The following is a 20,909-nucleotide window of genomic DNA, read 5'->3' as shown; positions in this document are numbered from 1 at the left end:
TGTAAGTATAGATCCTGGTGTTAACAGCGCAAGTCGTAGAAGGGTCACGAGACGAGAAGACGACACCACAAGCGCCTCGCACGCTCTAACGCACGCACCCTCCATAGCGCTTGTGGTATCGTTTTCTCGTCTCGTGTCGTTTCTACGTTTTGCGCTGTTGACACCAGGATGGAAAACCCAACAAGCCCAAGCTACTATTCCAGCGTAAGTATAGAGTATTCACTGTGTATACCTGAACTTCCTCATCGTCGTAATCGTCATCATCAGTGTTCTAATCCTGTCTTCTGTTCAATGCGTCACCTTAATGCAGGGTAATTGACCTTGGGGGGGGGGGGGGGGTTAAATCATACCTGCGAGTTCTCAATGACAAATGCTGAGTGTCAATATCTTGAGTTCATACCGAGTGTCGTTTTTTTAGACTGTACGTAAATTTAAAATATCGCCTGTGGAACACGGCACAATTCAAATCTTTGAACTGGGTTACTAGAAGAGGCGGACATTACTTACACGACAAGTCAGATTCGTAATTTGTAATGTGTGCCGTAAGTAATTAGTAATAAACTTAGTGAAACTTTGTTGACTAGTCGATTACTCATTTTGATTTCTCGTGGAAGTAATGTCCGCATCTTCGTGTAATCCAGTTGACGCTTCCCCCCCCCCCCCCTGCCCCCATGGGATCTTACGAAGTTCCGTATCGCCAAAAAAAAAAAAAGAAAAAGGAAGAAAGAAAGAAAGGAACACGCTCCATTGTGCCGATACCGTGTGCTTGTGCGCCGAACACGATTATGTCAACAGTCAAGTGCCATTCAGCTGCGCCTCCACCTTGCATGCCGCAGCCTTAGTTCAGCGAATACAAACAAAAGGGCAATAAGTGCAGATTCTCAACTCACGTGCCACAAAAACGTAGCGCTACAGCGTGACGCAGTTTAGATCGCGCGAGTTTGGCATTTCTGCGCAAGCGGTTGCGGGCGCGTTCCGCCGACGCGCGCTTTGTTGTCGGTCGCGGGACGCTCGTTGTTATCGCTGGCGAACAGACAAGTGCGTCAGGCACAGTCGAGAGGACGCCAGTGCAGAGAGGAGGGCGTTGTTCGGTGACACCTTCCGCCGCCAGTCGACCAGTCGATCACTCTGTGCAAAGTCGCAGCTCGCAAGCCGCCAGTGCTCCGCGCATCTCCAACGCAGCAATCGTATTGAAAGCCCCGTGCAGCTGCGGCAAACTAGCCGTTCACAGTGACCCCGTGTTTGCAAACCGCAAGCGCCAGGGCAGCGATGCGTGCAGCAGCTACTCCGTGCTTGCTTGCTGCGGCCTTGGTCGCCGCGTTCTGTTCGCCGGCTTGCGGCACGGCAGCCGGCTTACTGGGTCTGTTGGACTTGCCAACGCACGACGGCGTGATTCGCGTGTGCCGACTGGAGACAAGCCAGACCCTGGTGCAGGCCGCGGCCGAGACCAGCGGTGCCGTGCTGGTGGTTCGCGTGTCCAGCGACGCCGGGGCGAGGAAACAGCCCTGCGGAGCCGAGGACGCCTTCGAGGTGAGACTGCCGGAGAAGCGCTTTCCAGGGAAAACGTAGCCACCAGTTGCTCTCGCTTGAGCGGGGCATGCTGAACGAACGAACGAATAGCGTATTCCGTTCGTTAAACCCGCGTTAAATTCGCACTGCGAGTAACTGTGTACGTGACCTGTCGCGGTGATTAAGGGACTGTATATAATGCCGTAATGCTGGCAGACTGAAAGGTCTAGGATGATTTTCTACCTCAGTAGTTGCGTGTCGATGGGGGCGGGATATTCAAAATGTCTGCGTACGTTAAGTGAAACACCTAAGGTCGTTGGAACTACTATGGGTTCCCTCACTAGGCCGTCGTTCATTGAAACAATGTAGGCTTGTACAGTAAACCTTAATTTACCCTTACACAAACCACGTTACATTCTCACCGTGCGCTCCTTCTGTATGCATGAGGATATGGGACAGCGATGAGGTATACGAACAGGGTTCAGACTTGCTTTAGTTGATATTCCACTTTAGCGGGCACAGGCGCTTTGTACAGCTAATCATTTCGAGAGTCCGCGGCTCATAGCGGGTATTTATTTTGCCGAGAGGTATTATGCATCCGGCAGCAAAGTTGGTGCTTCCTTCGCATGTTTTGTGGAGCTGCAAACAGCGCGAAGCTTGTTACAGGGAGCGCCTGTCCAAGTGCGCTGCCGGATATGCCTATTTGCGTGACGTATTCTGTAATTGAGCTTCGCAGTGGGTCTATAAACTGCCCACGCGCAGCTTTGTGAATGTGTGTGCAGTCAGTAGTCTTTCTAGCTTCACTTTGGAACGGACACCAGAGTCCTAAAGATAAAATCCCGCACCTCTTCTTATATTTTTCAGTTTCATTCGCCCAAGAATGTGACACTTAGCTTTTGATCCGACTGTAGCGAGAGCCAACCACATGTCAATGATAAGTTACATTCAGAAAATCAGTACAACGGGAATGCTTGTACGTGCGCTCCTAAAAGAGTATTCCACGGTTTCTCACAATTACGTGCGCTTAATTCACACCGAGATGTTTTCATCCTGGTAAAGCCGACATGCCGCGACGCTGCTTTAGTCCTTCCCAGATACTATAGGACTCTATTTTACAATGAGTTGGCACCATTCCACTCACTCCTTTACAAGAAACAAAATTCGCTCACGTCGCGCGATCGTTCTCTCCGTGTTACCTTTGAAGCTCGGCGTTTGCTGGAATGCAAGTTTCACTCGCAGCTGCCAGCTTTTGACGAGATTGGCTGACACTGCTTGCCGTTTCCCTTGTACGTTTGACCTCGCACTGCTGTTGTGTGTCTGTAGCCTTTCAAAGTTTGACTGCTGCGCACTTCGCGCGTGCCGTCGCTTGTTTGTCGCTCTGCTGTGCTCCTCACTGTAGCTCGACCTCGGAATTCATTCGCGTTTAAACCAATGCCCTACCGAAGTGCGTATACACTTCGCTGAGGTCATACCCTATTTACTGCCACAGCCCGGGTTTAGCCTAGCCTCCACGTCCCTCCATTACATATGCGTTCTCGGTAAGCCTGAGTGACCTCCATTGTAACGAGGTTTGAAGTGCCTCAGCAGCCTCGTGAGCACGCAAAACCACCAACAGGAGCTCCGATGACTCGCTTGTGGCACATTAGGCTGCTGGACGTTTCCGAGCGCTGTCGAAGCGTTCTGATGGTCGTAAAAAATGACAAAGCTCTGTTGCAGCGAAAAATCACTTTAGTATCATTATTCCGGCTTTGTTAACACCACATGATCGCGCTTATTGTTACGATAAAGCTTAGTCGCATTGTTAAACGACCTTCGCAGGAGTGCGAGGGAATGGCTTATTGAATTAGCCATTGTTACCAGCACGCAGTCTTGTTACAACTGGCGTACACTCAAAATTTTACCATTTCATCTATGTTCAGAGGCTTTGGGCCGGGGGTGGCTCTTACACCTTCCGTAACCTGACCCTCATGGCCATGTCGCCTCTGGAAGCCCTGCGAAGTGGTCAAGGTGATGCACCTTCGTGTCAGCAGCGGGTGCTGACATTTTCTTTGAACCTGCTGGACCATAGACAATTTTCGTTCGTTTCTGTGCTGCGCGGTAACAGTACTAAGTAAAGTGCTCTCCACGTTCGAGAACGCGAGCACTGGTGAGAAATAAAACCGCAGAAGCACCGATGAAACCACATGAAATTCGAGTTGAACAACGTTGCACTAAACAATGGATGGAAGCGGTAGTCTTCACTCAAGGCGCCGTATACACTCGTGGTACAGAAAGCAGCAGAACATATTTGTTGAAGCGATCCGATTATGCGTAGTGGGGCTTTAGAGCCAACGTTGATTTTCGTGTTGTGGGTTCGCTGTCTTAAGCCACTATGGAAGCAAACGAATCACGATAAATGTGCTTTTCTCTGTTTTGCAGACTGCAGCCCAGCTGTTGGAAGGAGAGAATTTTAAGTTCTGCGACGCTCCCGAATCCATAGTCAAAGAGACCGTCCCTAACGCGATTGGTACGGCAGATTCATTTAGTTATTTATTGATTTATTGCTTTGGTGGCATAATACATGTTGGCTGCTTGCGTCGCCGTTTTTCCAGAACAGCCATTGGATGTGCAGATAGACATTACATATTGCAAAAAAAAAAAAGGCAAGCAATTTCGCGCTAGTTCTGGTATGGTCAGCCGCGAACATATGGGAAGCGTTAATGCACCTGCTACTCTGTATAAAGGAATGGGCATGCTGTCACACAAAAAAGGCCAGTAGATTAAAATTTTAATTATGTGGTTTCACGTGCCAAAACCACTTTGATTAAGAGGCACGCCGTAGTGGAGGACTCCGGAAATTTCGACCAGCTGAGGTTCTTTAACGTGCACCTAAATCTAAGTACACGGGTGCTTTCGCATTTCGCCCCCATCGAAATGCGCCGCCGTGGCCGGAATTCAATCCCGTGACCTCACCATAGCAGCCCAACACCATAGCCACTGAGCAACCATGGCGGGTAGGCCAGTAGATGATACTCTGCGACGGTCGTTGGCCTCTCTAGCGATAAGGTGTTCAGGTAAACTTCCGCAGAGTAAAACAATCGTGGATTTCTTGTCAGTTGCCTTCCAAAATGCGTCTCTTGCACATGCTAGCATACGTGCGCACGCTCGCAGGGTGCATAAAACTTAAATTTTGTCAGTCGCATCGAATTTTTGCTTCGAAGCTTTTAGTTTGTGTTGCGCTTGCAAAATCATTGCTGAGAATTGCACCAGCGTTATTTAATGAATTTTGTGGTGAAACTTTTTCACACACTCGGGAAAAGCAGTTTTCCGCGTTAGCGCTGTTATCTTGCTCTACAGTGACTTTGATAACCAAATACGTCGCCGACATGGTTTACGCACCTCTGCACTTGGCTCACCTTTTTGTTTTATCTAATCCCAGGACCTTGAATTTGTTAAATGCGTCAATTCTACAGCGCTATGCGCAACCCCCCTCCCCTTCACCCAGTAACGTCGAATGCGCACCACGGATAGTAAATCAGTCTAAGGTATGCACGCAACTGAAGGCTTTGGCTTGCGGCTGTTCCAGTGGGCAGCTGGTTTCTTTTCCGCCAGGGCAGAGCGGTTCCCTACAGCGGCACGAGAACGACATCATCTCTCCTTTCCTGGATCCAAAAGGCAAGTTTTCGAATCTCTCGTTGCAGAGGTGCCTACTGTGTTCGCAGTGATACGCTCCTTTTACAATATAAACTTGAAACTCTAGGCATCTCAACCCAGCATATCGGTGATCACAGGCAAAGTGGACAAGGCAGCCTTTGATCACGTACAGGACCTCAAGGTGGTCGGTTTCTTCGTTAATGGCGCCGCAGGTGAGAATTTTGCGAAGCTTATGTAACATGCACAAAGAACGCGGAAATATCTATGAATTACAGCAGTTATTCTAGCATCAACGCATCTATATATTATCACTAATTTCCAGCAGAATAAAGACTTGCCGGCGCTCTTGAGATTGTTCTCAGTTAAAGTTTTGCAGGTACCTTAAGAACATACAGCTTATAAGTACACTATAGCTTCAGTTCTGCCGCTTGTGTTTGCAAGATGACTAAGGTGCCTATTTTTTTTTCATCATCGGACAATAAATACTAGCATGACGTCTTATGCTTACGCTCTCTGCAACTACAGAAATAATGTTGCCTTAACCACTTTCATTTCACATTACCTATCTTTTCGAAAGGATTGCAGAAAGTTATTGTCTGTCATATAACATTATTTGCTGAAAGGGATATTGATTTCTGGTTGCCAGCATGCTTTTCGAAAACATTTGTCCACGAAGTTGCCCTCCTTGAACGAAAAGAATTCATTCTGAACAACCTGGAAAAATATTTTTCAACCCTAGGAGTATATATAGGTTACATTATGACATTTGACAGTATAAATCAAGTTCTATTGTTTCAAAAACTAACTTATTACGGTACACGGGGCGTAGCACTAGACCTAATCACTTCGTACTTGAAACGCGGAAAGCAGCTTGTGCAACTTGACGCTATATCACATGTCAGGCCAGTTAAGCTTGGTATTCTGCAACGAAGCATTCTGGGTCCCCTTTTTAATTTGTACCTAACTGACTTAGTTAATGTTGATCCTAACACAATGTCATCTACGCTGACGACACCACGTTATTTAATTAAAACGATGCACATAGCCTTTTAACGACAGCCAACTTTGATCTAAGGAAATTCTACGAATGGCCTCTTGAAAACGTCCTTAAAATTAATGCAAAGAAAACTAAAGCATTTATTAAAAGCTTGTTTTAATACAAACTAAACTTATTTTTAGCTTGAAAATGACTTTTAAATAAGAAACTTGTACCAGAAACAGATTCACTTACAGAATAACTAAAGTTGAAATTGTAAAAACAATAAAAACGCTAGCTATCGTCTTTGATAAATATATGTCGTGGAAAACCTCTTACGACTTCCTCGCTGGAAAACTGTCCCAAGTCGTAGGCGCAGTGTACTGCCTTAAATATCTAGCACGAAAACCAAAACAGTATACTAATTTATAATGTTTTAATCTTAAGTCATTTTGCTGTCTAGTACAGAGCACGGCATTTGAAAGTAATATACATTGTCTCTCTCGCAGAAAAAAAAGTTTGATATGTAATAAGTCGTACGACACACCTACGCAGCCACTGTTTACAGGACTTAATATACTTAGATTTAAAAATCTTTCAACACCGTGTGGCTCTGGCGTATCGCAAGGAACTCCAGCACGCGGTAAACTGTATTTTAAGTATAGCTTGTCTATGTACGCATGTTGCAGCCTATGGCACAAGGACACCTGAACAATGCAACATTCCGCACTCAAGAACGAATTATGGTCAACAAATGCTTCGACATACTCCCCACATTAGTCAGTAACCTTGCCTTACGAAAAATAGATCCTCTGTCCTTATGGAGCTTGGAAAACTACTTCCAGTCAAAGTAACTCTTGGTATTTTTTATTGGTTTTGCACATATGCTATGCAGTATACGACCGCTTTTTTAGTTTGTGCTGTATCGATTATAGCGTCATGCTACATTTTTTAAAGTTTTCGTAACTAATCTTTATACTGCTCATATATAAATTTTATATTTTCTTGTGCACGAAGACTACTCGCTTTCTAATTATTAAAATGTACTACTTCCTGTTTGTATACATACATTTTTGTAAATTGATTGCTACGCACGTGTGTACTCGCATGTGAGCGCCCACAGCCTCTTGTTGCCTTTGATGGAGTTTTGGGCTGAACAAGTTGCCTGGACGCAACTTTTTACTCAGAACGCCATGATAGAATTATTTTATGGGAAATCAAGTCACTCATTCTTTCGCTCATTTTCAAAATGTCAGAGCACTTACGGACATCACGTGTTGAGTGAAATATCGCGGAAACGGCGCTCATTCCTGAAGCTTATTTTTCTACTACAATTCCTCCAGACTACAAGTTGTTTGAGGAAGCCTCCATTACCGAAGGCCACCACGCTCGGTTCTATGCAGTCTTCGACAGAAATGTGAGTTCATCATATTCACTACCTCCCGTGTGGGAGAAAACATATTTTTTTAGACATAGGCACGTCGCTCGTGCCTCGGCATTGCTTGAACAGAGTGCTGGAGTGGGTAGGATTGTGCTTGTCCCTATTTTGCACCAGTCACACGATGGAATCGTGTTTCGAGTTAAGTCGCCTTGCATGCGACGCCTGTGTGATTGCCGCATTTTGTGTATCAGAAGGCTTTCGACACGAAATAGAAAAGGGCTAGCTTGAAGGATAGCGTAAAAGTCGGAAGTCGTTCAGTTGGCCTGACAGCGGGTAACACCACGGTATTAAATCGAGAAATTGTATAGCTTAAAAATTGTCCACTTATGTTTGAAGAGTTAGCAGAAACTGCCATACGGCACTCAACGTCTTTTAGGCGTCAAGCATGCCCTTGTTGCAGAATTGTCTTGAAGAGACCGAAGACTTATTGAGTTCTCTAAGCTTGATGCTTTGTCCCGCTTAATTTGGGAAACATATGTGCGTCTTAGCACAAAGATCTGTTCTGATCTGGTTCACAGAACCTGCGCGATTCCGCGGACCCAATTTTATTGAGTGATTTAGTGCGTGCAGCAATCAGCCTGAGACCAAAACACTGTTTCCGCGTTCTGCGCTCAGTGTCGTCTGTGTTTTGTGCTCAGTGTCGATCCTTAAACCAAGTGCGCCGCTGTTCTTTTTCTTTAGGTGGCCAAGCATCTGAAGTTGAGCACGGTCGGTCAGATCGCCCTGTATAGCCCGTTTGTCAAGCAGCCCGTTACCTGCCCCCAGAACGTGAGTGTCTTTGGGACGCCTTATGGACTACACGTGGTTGTGAAAGGCAGAAGGCGAAAAAGAAGCTTCATACATTCTGCGAGTTTATTTTTTACGGTATTTTCTCTGCCTGTGATAGCTGCGTTTCAGAACGCTAAAGCATGACGATTGTTAGATGTGGCACGGGATTTGTCGATTGCGCTCTGTGAACAGCCCGTTTCGCCGCGAAGAACAGGCCACATAGACAATTAGAGTACAAGGTGGCTGTGTTACGCTGGTATAGCGTGGTATGTTGTACGATTGTGATAATTAACTGAAATTACGAATTACCTGCTCAATAAAAATTCAGGGGACATGTTTCAAGCGTGAAACTGAAGCCGGCCAGCATGCACAGCATGCCAATTGTCTAGCATAAATAAAAAAACGCATACTTAATGTGTGGCTGAACGCGTTGCTGTTTCCGCGAATCTCCTCACTTCATTTTTACCCCACTTCCCGATGACTTTTAGAAATTTCAGCTCATACTGAGCTCCCTTCCGTGCAACTTGACTACTGACCACAACGCGAGTTCTATACGACTGCACAGGCACCTCAACAACTCGTGCACATGTAGGCGCAGTTGATGTAAATACCTTGTTATAGAGGGTGCCCCAACTGCCATGCACCAAGATGTAAAAATAGGCAAGTGCCACGTAGCTGGACAGGACCACGGTAATGTTTGCCGTCGCTTGAAGATACTCGGATTTTTCTTTTTGCATTCGGTCAGATTGCATAATTTGTCTTAATTAGTTAATCGACTTCTCAAGTATTATAAATAGATTAACTGTGAATGAGAAAATTGTAGAGCTACATGAAAAACACCCGAAACAGTTTTCTCTTGCTCAATAGTGCTACACCAGTGTTTTTCCGAGCATGAAAGAAGTCCGCGAATACACGCGAAATTGCCGCGCGACTGGCCACTCGAGGCACTTTGCGTGTATTCGCGAGCTTCTTTCACGCTCGGAAGAACACTTTCATATAGCCCGTATTGAGCGACAGAAAGCTGTATTAGAAGTTTCTCATGTTGCTCTACAATTTTCTCATTAACACTTTTCCTCTAATTATGATAGAAATTAATTGGCGAATTATGTAATTAGTTGGTATGCAAAAAATGTATCTCCACGCGACGGCAAACATTACCTTGTTGCTGTCCAGCTACGTGGCATTTGCATAATTTTAAATCTTGGTGCACGATACTTCGAAACGTTGGGCGATGCGTCGATTTCGCGCCTGCACTAACACTCGACGCAGATGAGACAACTCATTGCTCATGCAACAATTATCGTGAAAGGCCCGACAACAAACTTCGGCAAAATTTTCTTTTGCTTTTTGTCAATACGACAGCATTCAAGTAGAACAAAAGAAAAATAAACAGGCTGGTATTGTCTTACTTATTTCCTGCTTACTCGAAGGCAAAGCAAAGATAGTAAGAGGTACTGCGTAGAACATAGTCATAAATCTAGTAATCCGTTCTGTGTTGCTCTCGTACTTGTATTTCGCATTTGGTCGGGTCCACTGGAAATAAGGCAGCTAGTAGTGCTTTTAGAAAATCAAGCTTACAAAACCCGCTCATGAACCATGGAAGCGAATCAAAGCATGTACAAAGAACAAGGTGGCCAAGCGGGTCACTTGTTCGTTGTAGTCATTCATAATGGATAATCCGTCCACCAGCCCTCGTCGTACTCAGTCAACTTTATTTCTCTAAACCCTACACGTATTGCGTGCTCATAACTTGCTCGGTAGATCTTGCACACTGTGCTTTGGTTTATTGGCACGAACTTCTAGGACCCCGTTTCACAACTCTTAAGACCTCTGAGCATTCTTCATGCATACCGGGGTTCAAATATTCTTATTGCCTTTTTTCCATTAGCCGGCAAGCTTGCAAGACATCCGAACTTTCATAGCTCAGAACAAGCACGTCGCCCTGACCAAGGTTGACGAACACAACCTGCACGACCCTGAGGTGAGTGGTACTTGGCACTTTTGGAAGCTTTCAAACTCATTTTTAGATTTTCAGCGTAACAGCACTTCAATGTTAGCGGCGTTGCCTGTAGTTTCCTTTGGGGCGCTGCACTAGTCTTTGAATATTTCATTCAAGTGGAATTTACCCTGTTTGTGCTGAAGAATATCAAGGGGCCCTCCCAGCGCCGTCGCGGTCGTATTTAAGGCGCGCAATGAATTAATGATGGCAGGAAATGCTGTGCCTTAATCTCAGCAGCGGTTTGCACATAAAACTACGACTCTCCAAGAGAATGAAGGCAACTACAACAACCCTCCGTGATTTAGGGTTGTATAACTCCTCACGAGAGCAAAAAAATAAAAAATAGGAAGACGCGTGCATCTTTATTATTACTTCTTGCGTTAGGGTTCCTAAAAAAAAATGTTGGTAAGTTTTTGCAGTAATGAAAGCAATATGCACCGAATCCTCGCTTCGCACTGATCGTCCCTAGTTTCGCTCGCAGTGCTAGTGCCAGTGTCACGCCACTTCCAGCTAAAGGTAACGCTTGCGGGCGATGCTGACCTGGTATGTGTGGCCCGTGTCATCTGTGCAGTTCTCGATCGTTGTGTGCGTTGTGCGCAGCTGGTGGATCCAAGCCGTGTGACTGTGCTGGCCGTAGCTGACGAAGCGTCACCGCTCGGTGCCTACTTCCTGCGGCTTCTGCATCGCACCCTGCGCAATATCACCAACACCACCGCTTTGGCTGGCACCGTCCCCCACTTCAACCTTCTCTGGGTGGACCCCGCTGTTCTGCCCACGGCTCACATGGTACGTGCGCTTAGACTTCAGCGAGCACTCTGTGGTGTTAGAAAGGTTCAAATTAAGTGTCACGTCGCGCTATGGTTCCCAGAAGAAAGCGCAGCGCATTTCTGCAGTATCGTATAGCAGCTCGTCCAGCATGACATTTGAGAGAACTAGAGAGGTAAACTAACAATGAAAAGCCAGGAAAGCTAACAATAAAAAAAAAGTACGCTTTGTAACCTCACACGGGGGTAAAGCGACTAAAGGAAATCGCGGATCCAACGCACTTCTTGAAATCTAAGAAAGCTTTGCAGTATGTGCGGTTCGCTATGCCGTACAGAGGAAGTAGATTTAAATAAATAGGAAGGCAGAAAAGTGTTTCGGGAAACCGATATCTGTGCACAAAATTTTGAGGTGATTCTTTTCACTATCACAGCTTATCTCGCAGGTCTATAGATCGCAGGAAGCGAAATTGCGCTATGGCTGCATTTTAGCGCATACGTCTATTGTGAACACGTTCCTAGTATATTTTGCTCTGAGGGAGTTCGGCTGCCCACTGTCTCGAACGTAGTGCACATTGCCTGCCTCTTCGTGCTATAGCGTGACCAGACACAAATGTGCAATTTTTGTGAGCCCAACCGGAAGTGTCACAGGTAGGGCTGTCAACGTATGCAATCATAAGCCAGTATGACTTGGGCTACCAAGGTGGGAACCAAGGTGGCTACCAAGGTGAGAGGGTCCCGGTACGGCCTTGTTACCTTGGGACCCTCGTCTGCATATCCTTTTTGTAATCATGATTTGAGAAAAAAAATAATTGTTAGTTTGTTAAAAAAAACTTTGTTGTATAGGTTATAGTTTGGTGCCGCGTTTACCACTACCAGGGGAAGAGTATGTGCAGTGAATCTGACCTAAAACCTATCTTAGGATGATAGTGGGTTTCGATATTGAGATCCCTGGAACAGATACGCCATCTTGAATCAGCGTTAAACGTCATATCGCTACTACTCGACCGTCTTGATGGTTTTCAGAATGCATCAGCAGATCGCCAATGATCACCGAAAAAACTCGCGATAAATTTAATGCTTCGGTTAAGCGTTCAAGTGCAGTAAAAAAAAACTACATAAATACGAAGAACAGACAACATACCTCAACCTAATTAAGCAAAAGAAGCCGCACGACCGTTCTGAACATAGCCCGTTATCAGGGCAACGGAAAGTGGTCTAAATATCTCAATCGTCGCTTCAAACTGCAGTGACGGAATGCCCACTACTAAACTTATGAACCGAGAACTTTGACTTGTGTCAAAATCTTGTACGTGCAGGCAAATATGGAGCCACAATGGGTCGTGATTTGACACCATAGCGCCGCCGCTTGACAATCTTCTTTGTTCTGGGAGTGGTAGTTAAACATTGGAGGACGTTGACGTTTCGTTCACCGTTGTGTCGTCGCACATCAGCGGCGCTAAAGAGCGCACTCTCTTCACGTGCATGCACACGCAGCACAGTCTTCAATGTAAATTCGTGGAGTTCAGTCGGCATTCTCGAGTGATCAGATCACAGATCCGTTGGGCTGCATGTACCTCGTGCAAGCAGGCACGGGCATCGCGGCATCCTGTACAGACGCAGTGGCGCGACGCGGTTGAGTGCTTTCCGCTGAAAACAAGTTTATCCTCGGTGTGGTTCGTCCGATAAAACCTGCAAGTATAACGTCGGTTTACGGCTATATTTAGAAAGCGCAGACCTCTTAACAGAATCGCGCATCTTAAACGGCTTCATTGTTTTTCTTTATTTTCCTTATATCTGGGCAGCCACATTACTGGACGGGGTGCGTGTTACCATATGCTATACAGCGCGATGTTATGACCGTGAGCGTAGTGCCAATAAGCGCACCTCTGTTCTACCCGATAAAACAAATCGTCACATAAAGCCTGTAAATATAGTCCGAACTTGTAGGCATCCTCTAAAGCACACATACTTCTTAGTCGATAGCGCATGATAGTCAATGGTTTCCGTGTTTTGTTTGAATATTTTATATGGGCACTACTCCATTTTACTGACGCGGTATACAAGCCTTAAATATATTCATATATGAACGTACTGCTGTGCATGCACATCTCCTCATTATTTCCTCGACAATCAACAAACGTCACTCTAGTCCATGTAAAATCTACGTCGACTATCGTGTGCATCCACCCGATTTATTGTTTGCATTTCGCCTCCAGAACATTACACTTTCTGGAGGCGAAGCGTGTGATGCAGTTTCTGGCGAGTAAAATTTTTTATTGCAACTGCGCAAAAGAAACAACTTAGATGGAAATTGGGTTGCGATTCTAAAATTCACGAGTCTGCAGTAACATATTGGCCTGGTCTCCTGCAGGCTTCCGTTTCACGGAAACTACGTCATCGCCTGTCATGTCGGCATGCAAGCCTGTCCGTTTCAGGCCAATGGGGTAGCCATTTATGACCTATTCGTTCCCGTTCACGGAAAGTGAAAGGTGTTGTGGATTTTCGCTACCCCTAAACTCACCTGGGCAGTAAAGTTCGGGCCTTATCTTTGCGCTCTTCTTGAATTTGGTTCTCAATGTCGGGTTACGAAGGCCTATAGCTTATGGTTACCAAGCAGGCGTTTTGCAATGCAACTGGCTTGGATTGTTGTTATTGTGGGCTTTGAACTGTGGCACGTACCCACGAGGGGTGTTTTAAGACGCTGTCGTTGAGACGTTGCGCATCGTGTTCGACCAGAAGTGGCAGAGTCGCTACACGATGTTCGGAATTGCTCCTTGAGTAAGGGCCGTTCGAAGTACCGGTTTCGGTTCCCGCGTACGGGTAAGGCACAGCAGCAAGGTGAACTGCACTTATAACACATAGTGCAACATAAGGCTACAAATAAGAGCCTCCAAAAACGTGATACACGCATTCTTGGATAGGAACCGGGGTTGGTTATTCCATGGCCGCGCTTGGATTCTGAATGTTATGCAGCTGCGTTGCCGCGTAGCCTAAGTGTTTTCTTCTACAAAAGTGAGTGAACCACATCTGCTGGCATTTATTAGTAGCAATCATCTCAATGGCAAAGTTTCAGGTATATTACCTTGCATTCGGAGATGTTAGCCTAAAGATCAAGAAAGCTGATACTTATCATTAGGTCTTTATGGTTGCCCTGAAAAATAATTACATGTTCAAAGGACATCTGCAGACTAACCAGAGAAAGCACTAATGCTTTTCGTGGTACCGTACGGAGACAGCGCCTTTGTACATTCGGCTGCATTGGCAGGCAGTCATGCATTGCACTTCCATCCCTTGTGTCCGCTGCCCGTATTACAACAGATCGCGATATTTTGCGACTAGGTTGTTTCACTGCGAAGCATTGTTTTCCCCATTCCAGGCACTTTGCTGTAGGCATGTAAGTAGGTAGGTTCTTGTCTCGTTTCTGGTTTCTTTAATAAAAGAATACGTGCCTGGTGGTGGGACCGAACTTCTTGCCTTGCTTGCTTGCTTACAGGGCCCGTCTTAGCCACTGGTGATGATGATGATAGTGTTTGTATCTTTCCTGTCGTTGTCGCGTTTTCGCTCACGGTATTCGAAAGTCGACTGAACTAAGAGATATATAATTTCGCCTTAATAAGATGGTTTCGTTCGCGGGATAACAGCAGTGTGCGGCCTCGAAGCACTTTAAGTGACGGGCCTTATCAGTCCACTGCGCCAGAACACAACGCGTGTTTTTGAGTTGTTTCACTGTGCGGGAAGTCTATTTTGAACCTTAGAGATAAGACATGCGCTCTACGCCTCAAGGCTAATACTTAAAAAATTTCGTGTAACTTACGGCAATCTTTACTAGTAAAATTGTCGTTATTTACAGAGGAAAGTGTTGAAAATCTGCGCACTTAGATTTTAACGCACGCCTGCTACTCGATATGGCCGCCAATGCCTTTCTTGCTTTCTACACTTAGCGGGCTACGTCAGTGAGTGAAACCTAAAGCCCTCCTTGACCTAATATTTGTAAACAATGAAAGATTTTACGCTATTAGGGGAGTTTCGCAGCAGTTTTTTAGTGGCGAGGGCAGGCGTTCTACGGCTTTATATCAAATGTAATTGCAACGTGTGACGGAGCCCCGAATTCGCTTTGAAGCGTAATGATCAACGACCATAAAATAAAGATCTTGTGCGTATCTCATCCGAATAGCCAACATATACTCGCGGCGTTTTAACCAGTATTCCGTGTAATACCGCCTCCATGTTCGAGGTCAGCTACGAGTTGTTTGCACGGCTGTGGTGGTGGAATTTGACTTCAGGATCTGTCTACGCTGCAGCTCTGTTGATTACACTCCGTTTCTATCCACATTCAAGTACGATTTAATAAACTCTGCGACTGCGACGAAATATACCTTGTATATTCTTCTTCGTCGTGTACTGTGCAGATGCTGAGGCGACTCGGCCAAACCGGACCTGGACCGCACCTCGGAACGCATGACCTCCTCACGGTAATCTCTCGTTACTATTACTGGGCGCTTTTTGTGACTTTCTGCAGTTTTTACATCGACCATGGTCACAAGGTCTTGTCCGACGAAAAAAGGTATTTCGTCTAGCTGGTTTACAGCAGTGTGGAGGGCAAGGCCTTCGTTGTTCAAGGGTGGGCATGGAAGCATCGATGCCTTTCTAAATACGTCGTTACTGTGTCTCACCTCTTAAGCGATTGCTCAGCGCTCCTCGGTGGCGCAAAAAGCGCCAGCCGCCATTACAGCCTGAGTATCGCGTTTCAATGGCGGAGTACTAGCACCAATAGCAACAAAGAAAACTACAAGCACTGACATTGTTTTGGGATGTGCTCCGGACGAAACTAGCGGACGAATACTGCAGCGGATGGTGTTGGGCATCACGAGGTTGTTCTTGAGAAGCTGATTTTTTCGAGACAAGCTCCAAGGGAAATTTTGCCAAGTTGGGCTATCATTAACTTCCTCAGCCGTTCTCTTCCACGGGGCGCCATCGCTGGTCTTCAGCCATAGGGACGCCTGTATTTCAATCTAAAGCTTTGTTATTGAGAACAAGCGACTACGTTGTTAGATATTCAAAACTATCTATTGCTGGTTTGATTTTGTTCCTTCATATTGAATTATTTTATCCCGAAATTTATTTTAGCATTTTTCTCCTTTCTGCGCTCCTTTCTTACCCACTTTATAATATCTCCTACGGTTTATTTGGTTTATTATTCAACCCAACAAAACCCAACGTACAATTTTCGATACGCTTTATTTCATGCATAAGAACTGATTTAAACGCTGGAAACCATATGTAGTCCTTACTATCGTTATTATATGCTGAAGGAAGGTCTTAGTTGTGGATAGCTAAAAAATAAATTAATTTATTACTGTAGTAATCTTGAATAAATTATTAAACAGTTTTCTTCGCACCAATGCATTTAGTGTGAACAAAATGTTCTAATTTTCTTCGATGTGAAATGTTGTTCGGGCTTTCAGGGGTACGCGCACACACCTGTAACGGCCCGCTTCTTGGCCTATCCACTCCCCGTAGCGGGTAAGATAAGTTGTTTTGAAAGAAAACGATAACGAAGATATCAATGTCTGCTGTGAGTACCTGCTGTTGTCGCAGCAGCAAGTACGCCCAAAACGAATTCATGACCAGATGAATCGCTGAAGTCTGCTTGCTGCTACATTATTGAATTATGCCCACCCTGTCGGCTGACTGTCAGCCACTGCCCACCCTTTTCATGGCGCTGCTCATCGCATTCTTTCCTCGGGATAACCTCCTTACTCCTGAAAAAAGCTCGGGGACATATCCACTTTTCAAGTCGGTTCTTATTAGTGGCTGGCTTTCTGGGAACTTGCAAGAAACGTTCTTTGTTTACATACCACTGTCAGATGACAGAAGCAGCATCCTCACGTACGTAGAGAAAATAAGGATCTCCACGTTGCGTGCGATAAAAACAGCTTTTCTTTGCATAAACACACAGCTAAAGATGTAACAGTGTGACAAGTTGCCACGTTGACGCTGCGTCCTGGATTTCCGTGTCATTTCGCGATATTCGAACTGCAGTTTGTGGTTGCTTTTAGTCGTCTACGACGACGCAGTGATCTACAATAACTTCGCGTTAACGTTCTCAAAAGCTGGCGGCAAGAATGCGATTTGAATAACCTTAATACAGTTTCTCATGGACCTGACGTCAAATCCAGCGAGAACGTTACGCGATCGCTTCGTAGTTGCTTTTGAGATGGATTAAGGCGATTTGCTATGCAATGCACGCGGCGTTGAGCTTGGGACATATTACCTGCTCCACGATGTAGGAGGCGTTGTCACTAGTGCCTCTCATTATTTCCTTAAACTTCGCAATGTTATTTTTTCTAAAATCCCGTGCGCGCCGCCTTTCCCGTTCCTTCGCTTTTCGTCTGCAGGGCCAGGGCCAGTGGTTTGACGTGTCGACGCTCAACGCTACCGGGGGCCGAGGCTCGGACGAGGAGAACGTACAGAAGCTTCTCGTCTGGTTTGCCTCTTTAGCGGTGCCAGGAGCAGCATTTGCCGCTGATGGAACTGGGGAATCGGGTGAGCACGCCGGCACGGAAAGCTTGTCGTAGTAGCCCCAGATTCTCTCGGTCCTGTAATTACATTTTGGCTTCTTTTCACGAATGCTATTTCGAACGTGGTGATTGTACCGGTTTAGCTTGGTTGGAGTACTATGCAGCCACGCGCTCAAAGCATGTCCTCGCTGTACTGGGTGAAGCTTGCGAGGAAGGACCTAGAATACAAGGAACTACCTTGGAGTGCCAGCGTATGGTCGTGGTACTGTTACTCATGTAATTCTAAAAGGAATCGTAGGTATCTTAGCAGCGGTTCTTTTTGAGCCAACCGCTTCGCGACTGCTGCGGCGTCCAGGCGAGAACGAACCTACCGCGGTAGCTCAGTGAACTGTGGTGTTGTGGTGTTGAGCTCGAAGTCGCGGGTTCCTCATCGGCCGCGGTGGCTGCATTCCGATGGAGGCGGAATGAAACGCTCGTGTACCGTACACTGGGTGCACATAAAACACCAGGTGGTCAAAATTCACCCGGTGTCTCACTGCAGCGTGCCTCATAATCAGATCGTGGTTTTGAAACGTGAAACTCCGATGTGTAATTTAATGCGCAGTATGAGAGTCGGGACGTAAAAGAAAAAAGGCAACCCATTGCCGGTTTGCCTAGGCTATTACGTATATAGTAGTAGAGCGGCAAGTTGGGCTAGTTGGTGGAAGTTCATCTTCCAAAATTTATAGTGCAGTAACCCCCGTATTACAAGATTACGTATATAGGCTGGCTGCCTTGCTAAACTGATCCCACTGGGTACGAGGCAGAGGAAGGGGTCAGGGTGGACAGTATATGTGTACACTGTGTGCTCTTATGGCTCACATCATAAACTGTTCTCTTTTTATTTTTCTGTTGCAGGCACATGGCGCTTCAGTGAGGTTCCAGCCTCCCAGATCGGCGCCGAAGGTGGCACCGTCGAGCTGCGTTGCACCGTGTTGGACCCGGCGGCCGGCGACTGCCTGTGGCTGCGCGATGGCCGCAACGTGGGGGCCAGCCTCTCCCGGCTACCGCACCTGTCGTGGGCCGGAGCTGGTCGCGACGGGGACTGCAGCCTCGTGGTGCGCGGCCTGACCCGGGGCCGCGACGATGGCTCCTGGGTGTGCCAGGTCACTGGGGATGCCCTGCACCCGACGCTTACGTCGCCACCCGCTGTGCTCGTCATCTCTTCCGGTGGGCACGCGCCGCCTTTCCAGCCTCGAGCCCGAAACTTTAGTCCGAAGCGGCAGTCACGTGCTGTAGCTGCGTTTTATGCACTTCTGCGCGCGAGATGCAGCAAGGAAGATAGCAAGGGCGATCACTGATCAGAATGCTCGCAGAACCAGGACTGGCCAGTGACAGTGTTACGCGAATCGTGTGGCTTGTAGGGTGGGCCTTGGCGTCTCGCACGCAGCGCTTCGGCGCATGCGCGCCGGAGACGCACTAAATACCCGCGGGCGTGGTTATTCCTTTAATGTTATATAGACAGTGCCGCGAAGCATTGAAACATCAACATCGTCACCATATAAGCACCACCACCACCATCATCACCATCGTTGTCTTATTTATGTTCACTGCAGAGAGAAACCCACCGCGATGGCTTAGGGGCTGTGGTGTTGCGCTGCTAAGCATGCGATCGCGGGATTAAATCCCGGCCTTGGGGGCCGCATATCGATGGGGGCGAAATGCAAGAGCGCTCGCGTCCCGTGCATTGGGGCACGTTAAGATTTCCCTGGTGGCTAAAACTAATCCGGAGTCCCCCCACTACGGGCGTGCCTCATAATCAAATTGTGGTTTTGGCACGTAGGACTCCAGAATTCAACTGCAGAGTGAAGGCTTCTCCCAGCGATTTCAAATTACCCCTGCCTTGTGCCAACTGACACAAGGCAGGGGTAATCGAACTGAATCGTGCTTAGCTGACTAGATAACTTGTTTGTCACGCCCTCGACGTTTGCAATTTGATGTTTCGTAGTGTGACCTACTTGCTTCATTTTACTTGAAATTTTCTTGTGTGGTTCATTTAAGACAGCATTAATAGCCATGCTGGCGCAACCGCACTCACCGACACCGCTATGGGCAGGCCCAGTTTTTGTACATCTGCAGGTCCGTTCAGGTGCACATTGAACTATGTAGTCTTGCACAGAAATGTATCTTGAACTTAAATCATAGAACAATCACTCTTTTGGTCACTTTTTTCTTTACATTTAGAAAATACGTGTAAATTAAGCATTGTCGTGTGCAGTACACGACGCGGTCACATTTTATCTCGTCCCTGAGGCCCATACTTGTCTTTTTACTGATGGCAACAAAACCGATGCGAATACTGACATTGCACGCTAAACGTGATGCCATGTCCCTATTGGTTTTGCAACTTTAAGCAGTCAACGTAAGTCGTATTGTGGGCGCCTCGCTCTCGGAAATGTCATGGGAGTTTGCAGCAATTCTGCTAAATGGTATGTCGTGTACTCTGAGCAGACACTTTCTCATCGTTACAGCAGCTCTATATAAGCAATGCGTGGAATTTATTTGAGCAATAATCTTTTCTTTCTCTTCACCTATTTCCAGGTGCCACAGCTGCAAGAGCGGAACTGTAGTTCTGGCTTACGGATATTTCAAGTGGACTGTTTACTGTTGCAGATGTCGCTCCACAACATATAATTTATTAAGCATGTGCATATGGCTGCGATTGTTTACACAAAATAAACCTGTTATATATATTTGATAAATCTCCGCGCAAATGTATTTGCATTGACATGCGCAAACGTGCTAGCCTTATGAACACGCAGTCGGGGCATGTATCGAGAGGCAAAACATCACGACCGTCGAGACGCAAGAACGTTGATTTGCGACTGTGTGCTGCCGACGTTGGAACTTGAGCATGCTTGGTCTAACACGTTTCGGCAGCAGCTTGCCGATAGTAATGCTCAGCGTTAGCTCCATGTTTTATCATATCCCTACAACGGGATGTGCCTTTGCAGGCGATTTTACAGCGAAACATTTCTTGCGACTAGAAGTGCTGAAAAAACGTTATACGGAAGTTTACCATTTTCTGACAAAATATTGCTCACAAAATTTATATTTTAATGAAAAGTGGGGAATGTTAGGGGAGATACAGACGAATTTTGAAGCGTGTCTAACAAATAGGGGTTAAAAAAATTCCTAAACCTTTATTTTTTCTGCCTGTTTGGGGGGGGGGGGGGGTTATAAACGCTTAAAAAGTCAAGCGTCCTTCCCGAGACAAGGATCAACAGCGGCAGAAATTTCCTATTTACAGGAAATATGG

General features: G+C 46.3%; 1 protein-coding gene across 1 annotated transcript; it reads left to right on the top strand.

The window, feature by feature from the left end:
- Positions 1 to 1,018: 1,018 nt before the first annotated feature.
- Positions 1,019 to 20,352, top strand: LOC126531210 (calsequestrin-2-like). Its single transcript, XM_050178639.3, has 12 exons — positions 1,019 to 1,530; positions 3,928 to 4,015; positions 5,075 to 5,163; positions 5,249 to 5,354; positions 7,462 to 7,535; positions 8,241 to 8,327; positions 10,216 to 10,308; positions 10,927 to 11,112; positions 15,500 to 15,562; positions 17,489 to 17,636; positions 18,509 to 18,820; positions 20,192 to 20,352. Exons 1-12 carry the CDS (start codon positions 1,270 to 1,272, stop codon positions 20,218 to 20,220), a joined length of 1,536 nt encoding a protein of 511 aa, XP_050034596.1. The 5' UTR covers positions 1,019 to 1,269; the 3' UTR covers positions 20,221 to 20,352.
- The last annotated feature ends 557 nt before the right edge of the window (positions 20,353 to 20,909 follow it).

This window comes from Dermacentor andersoni, chromosome 5, assembly GCF_023375885.2.
Source record: "Dermacentor andersoni chromosome 5, qqDerAnde1_hic_scaffold, whole genome shotgun sequence".
Lineage (NCBI taxonomy): Eukaryota > Metazoa > Arthropoda > Arachnida > Ixodida > Ixodidae > Dermacentor > Dermacentor andersoni.
The sequence above is the reverse complement of the archived record's forward strand: the minus strand, read 5'-3'. Positions and strand labels throughout refer to the sequence as shown.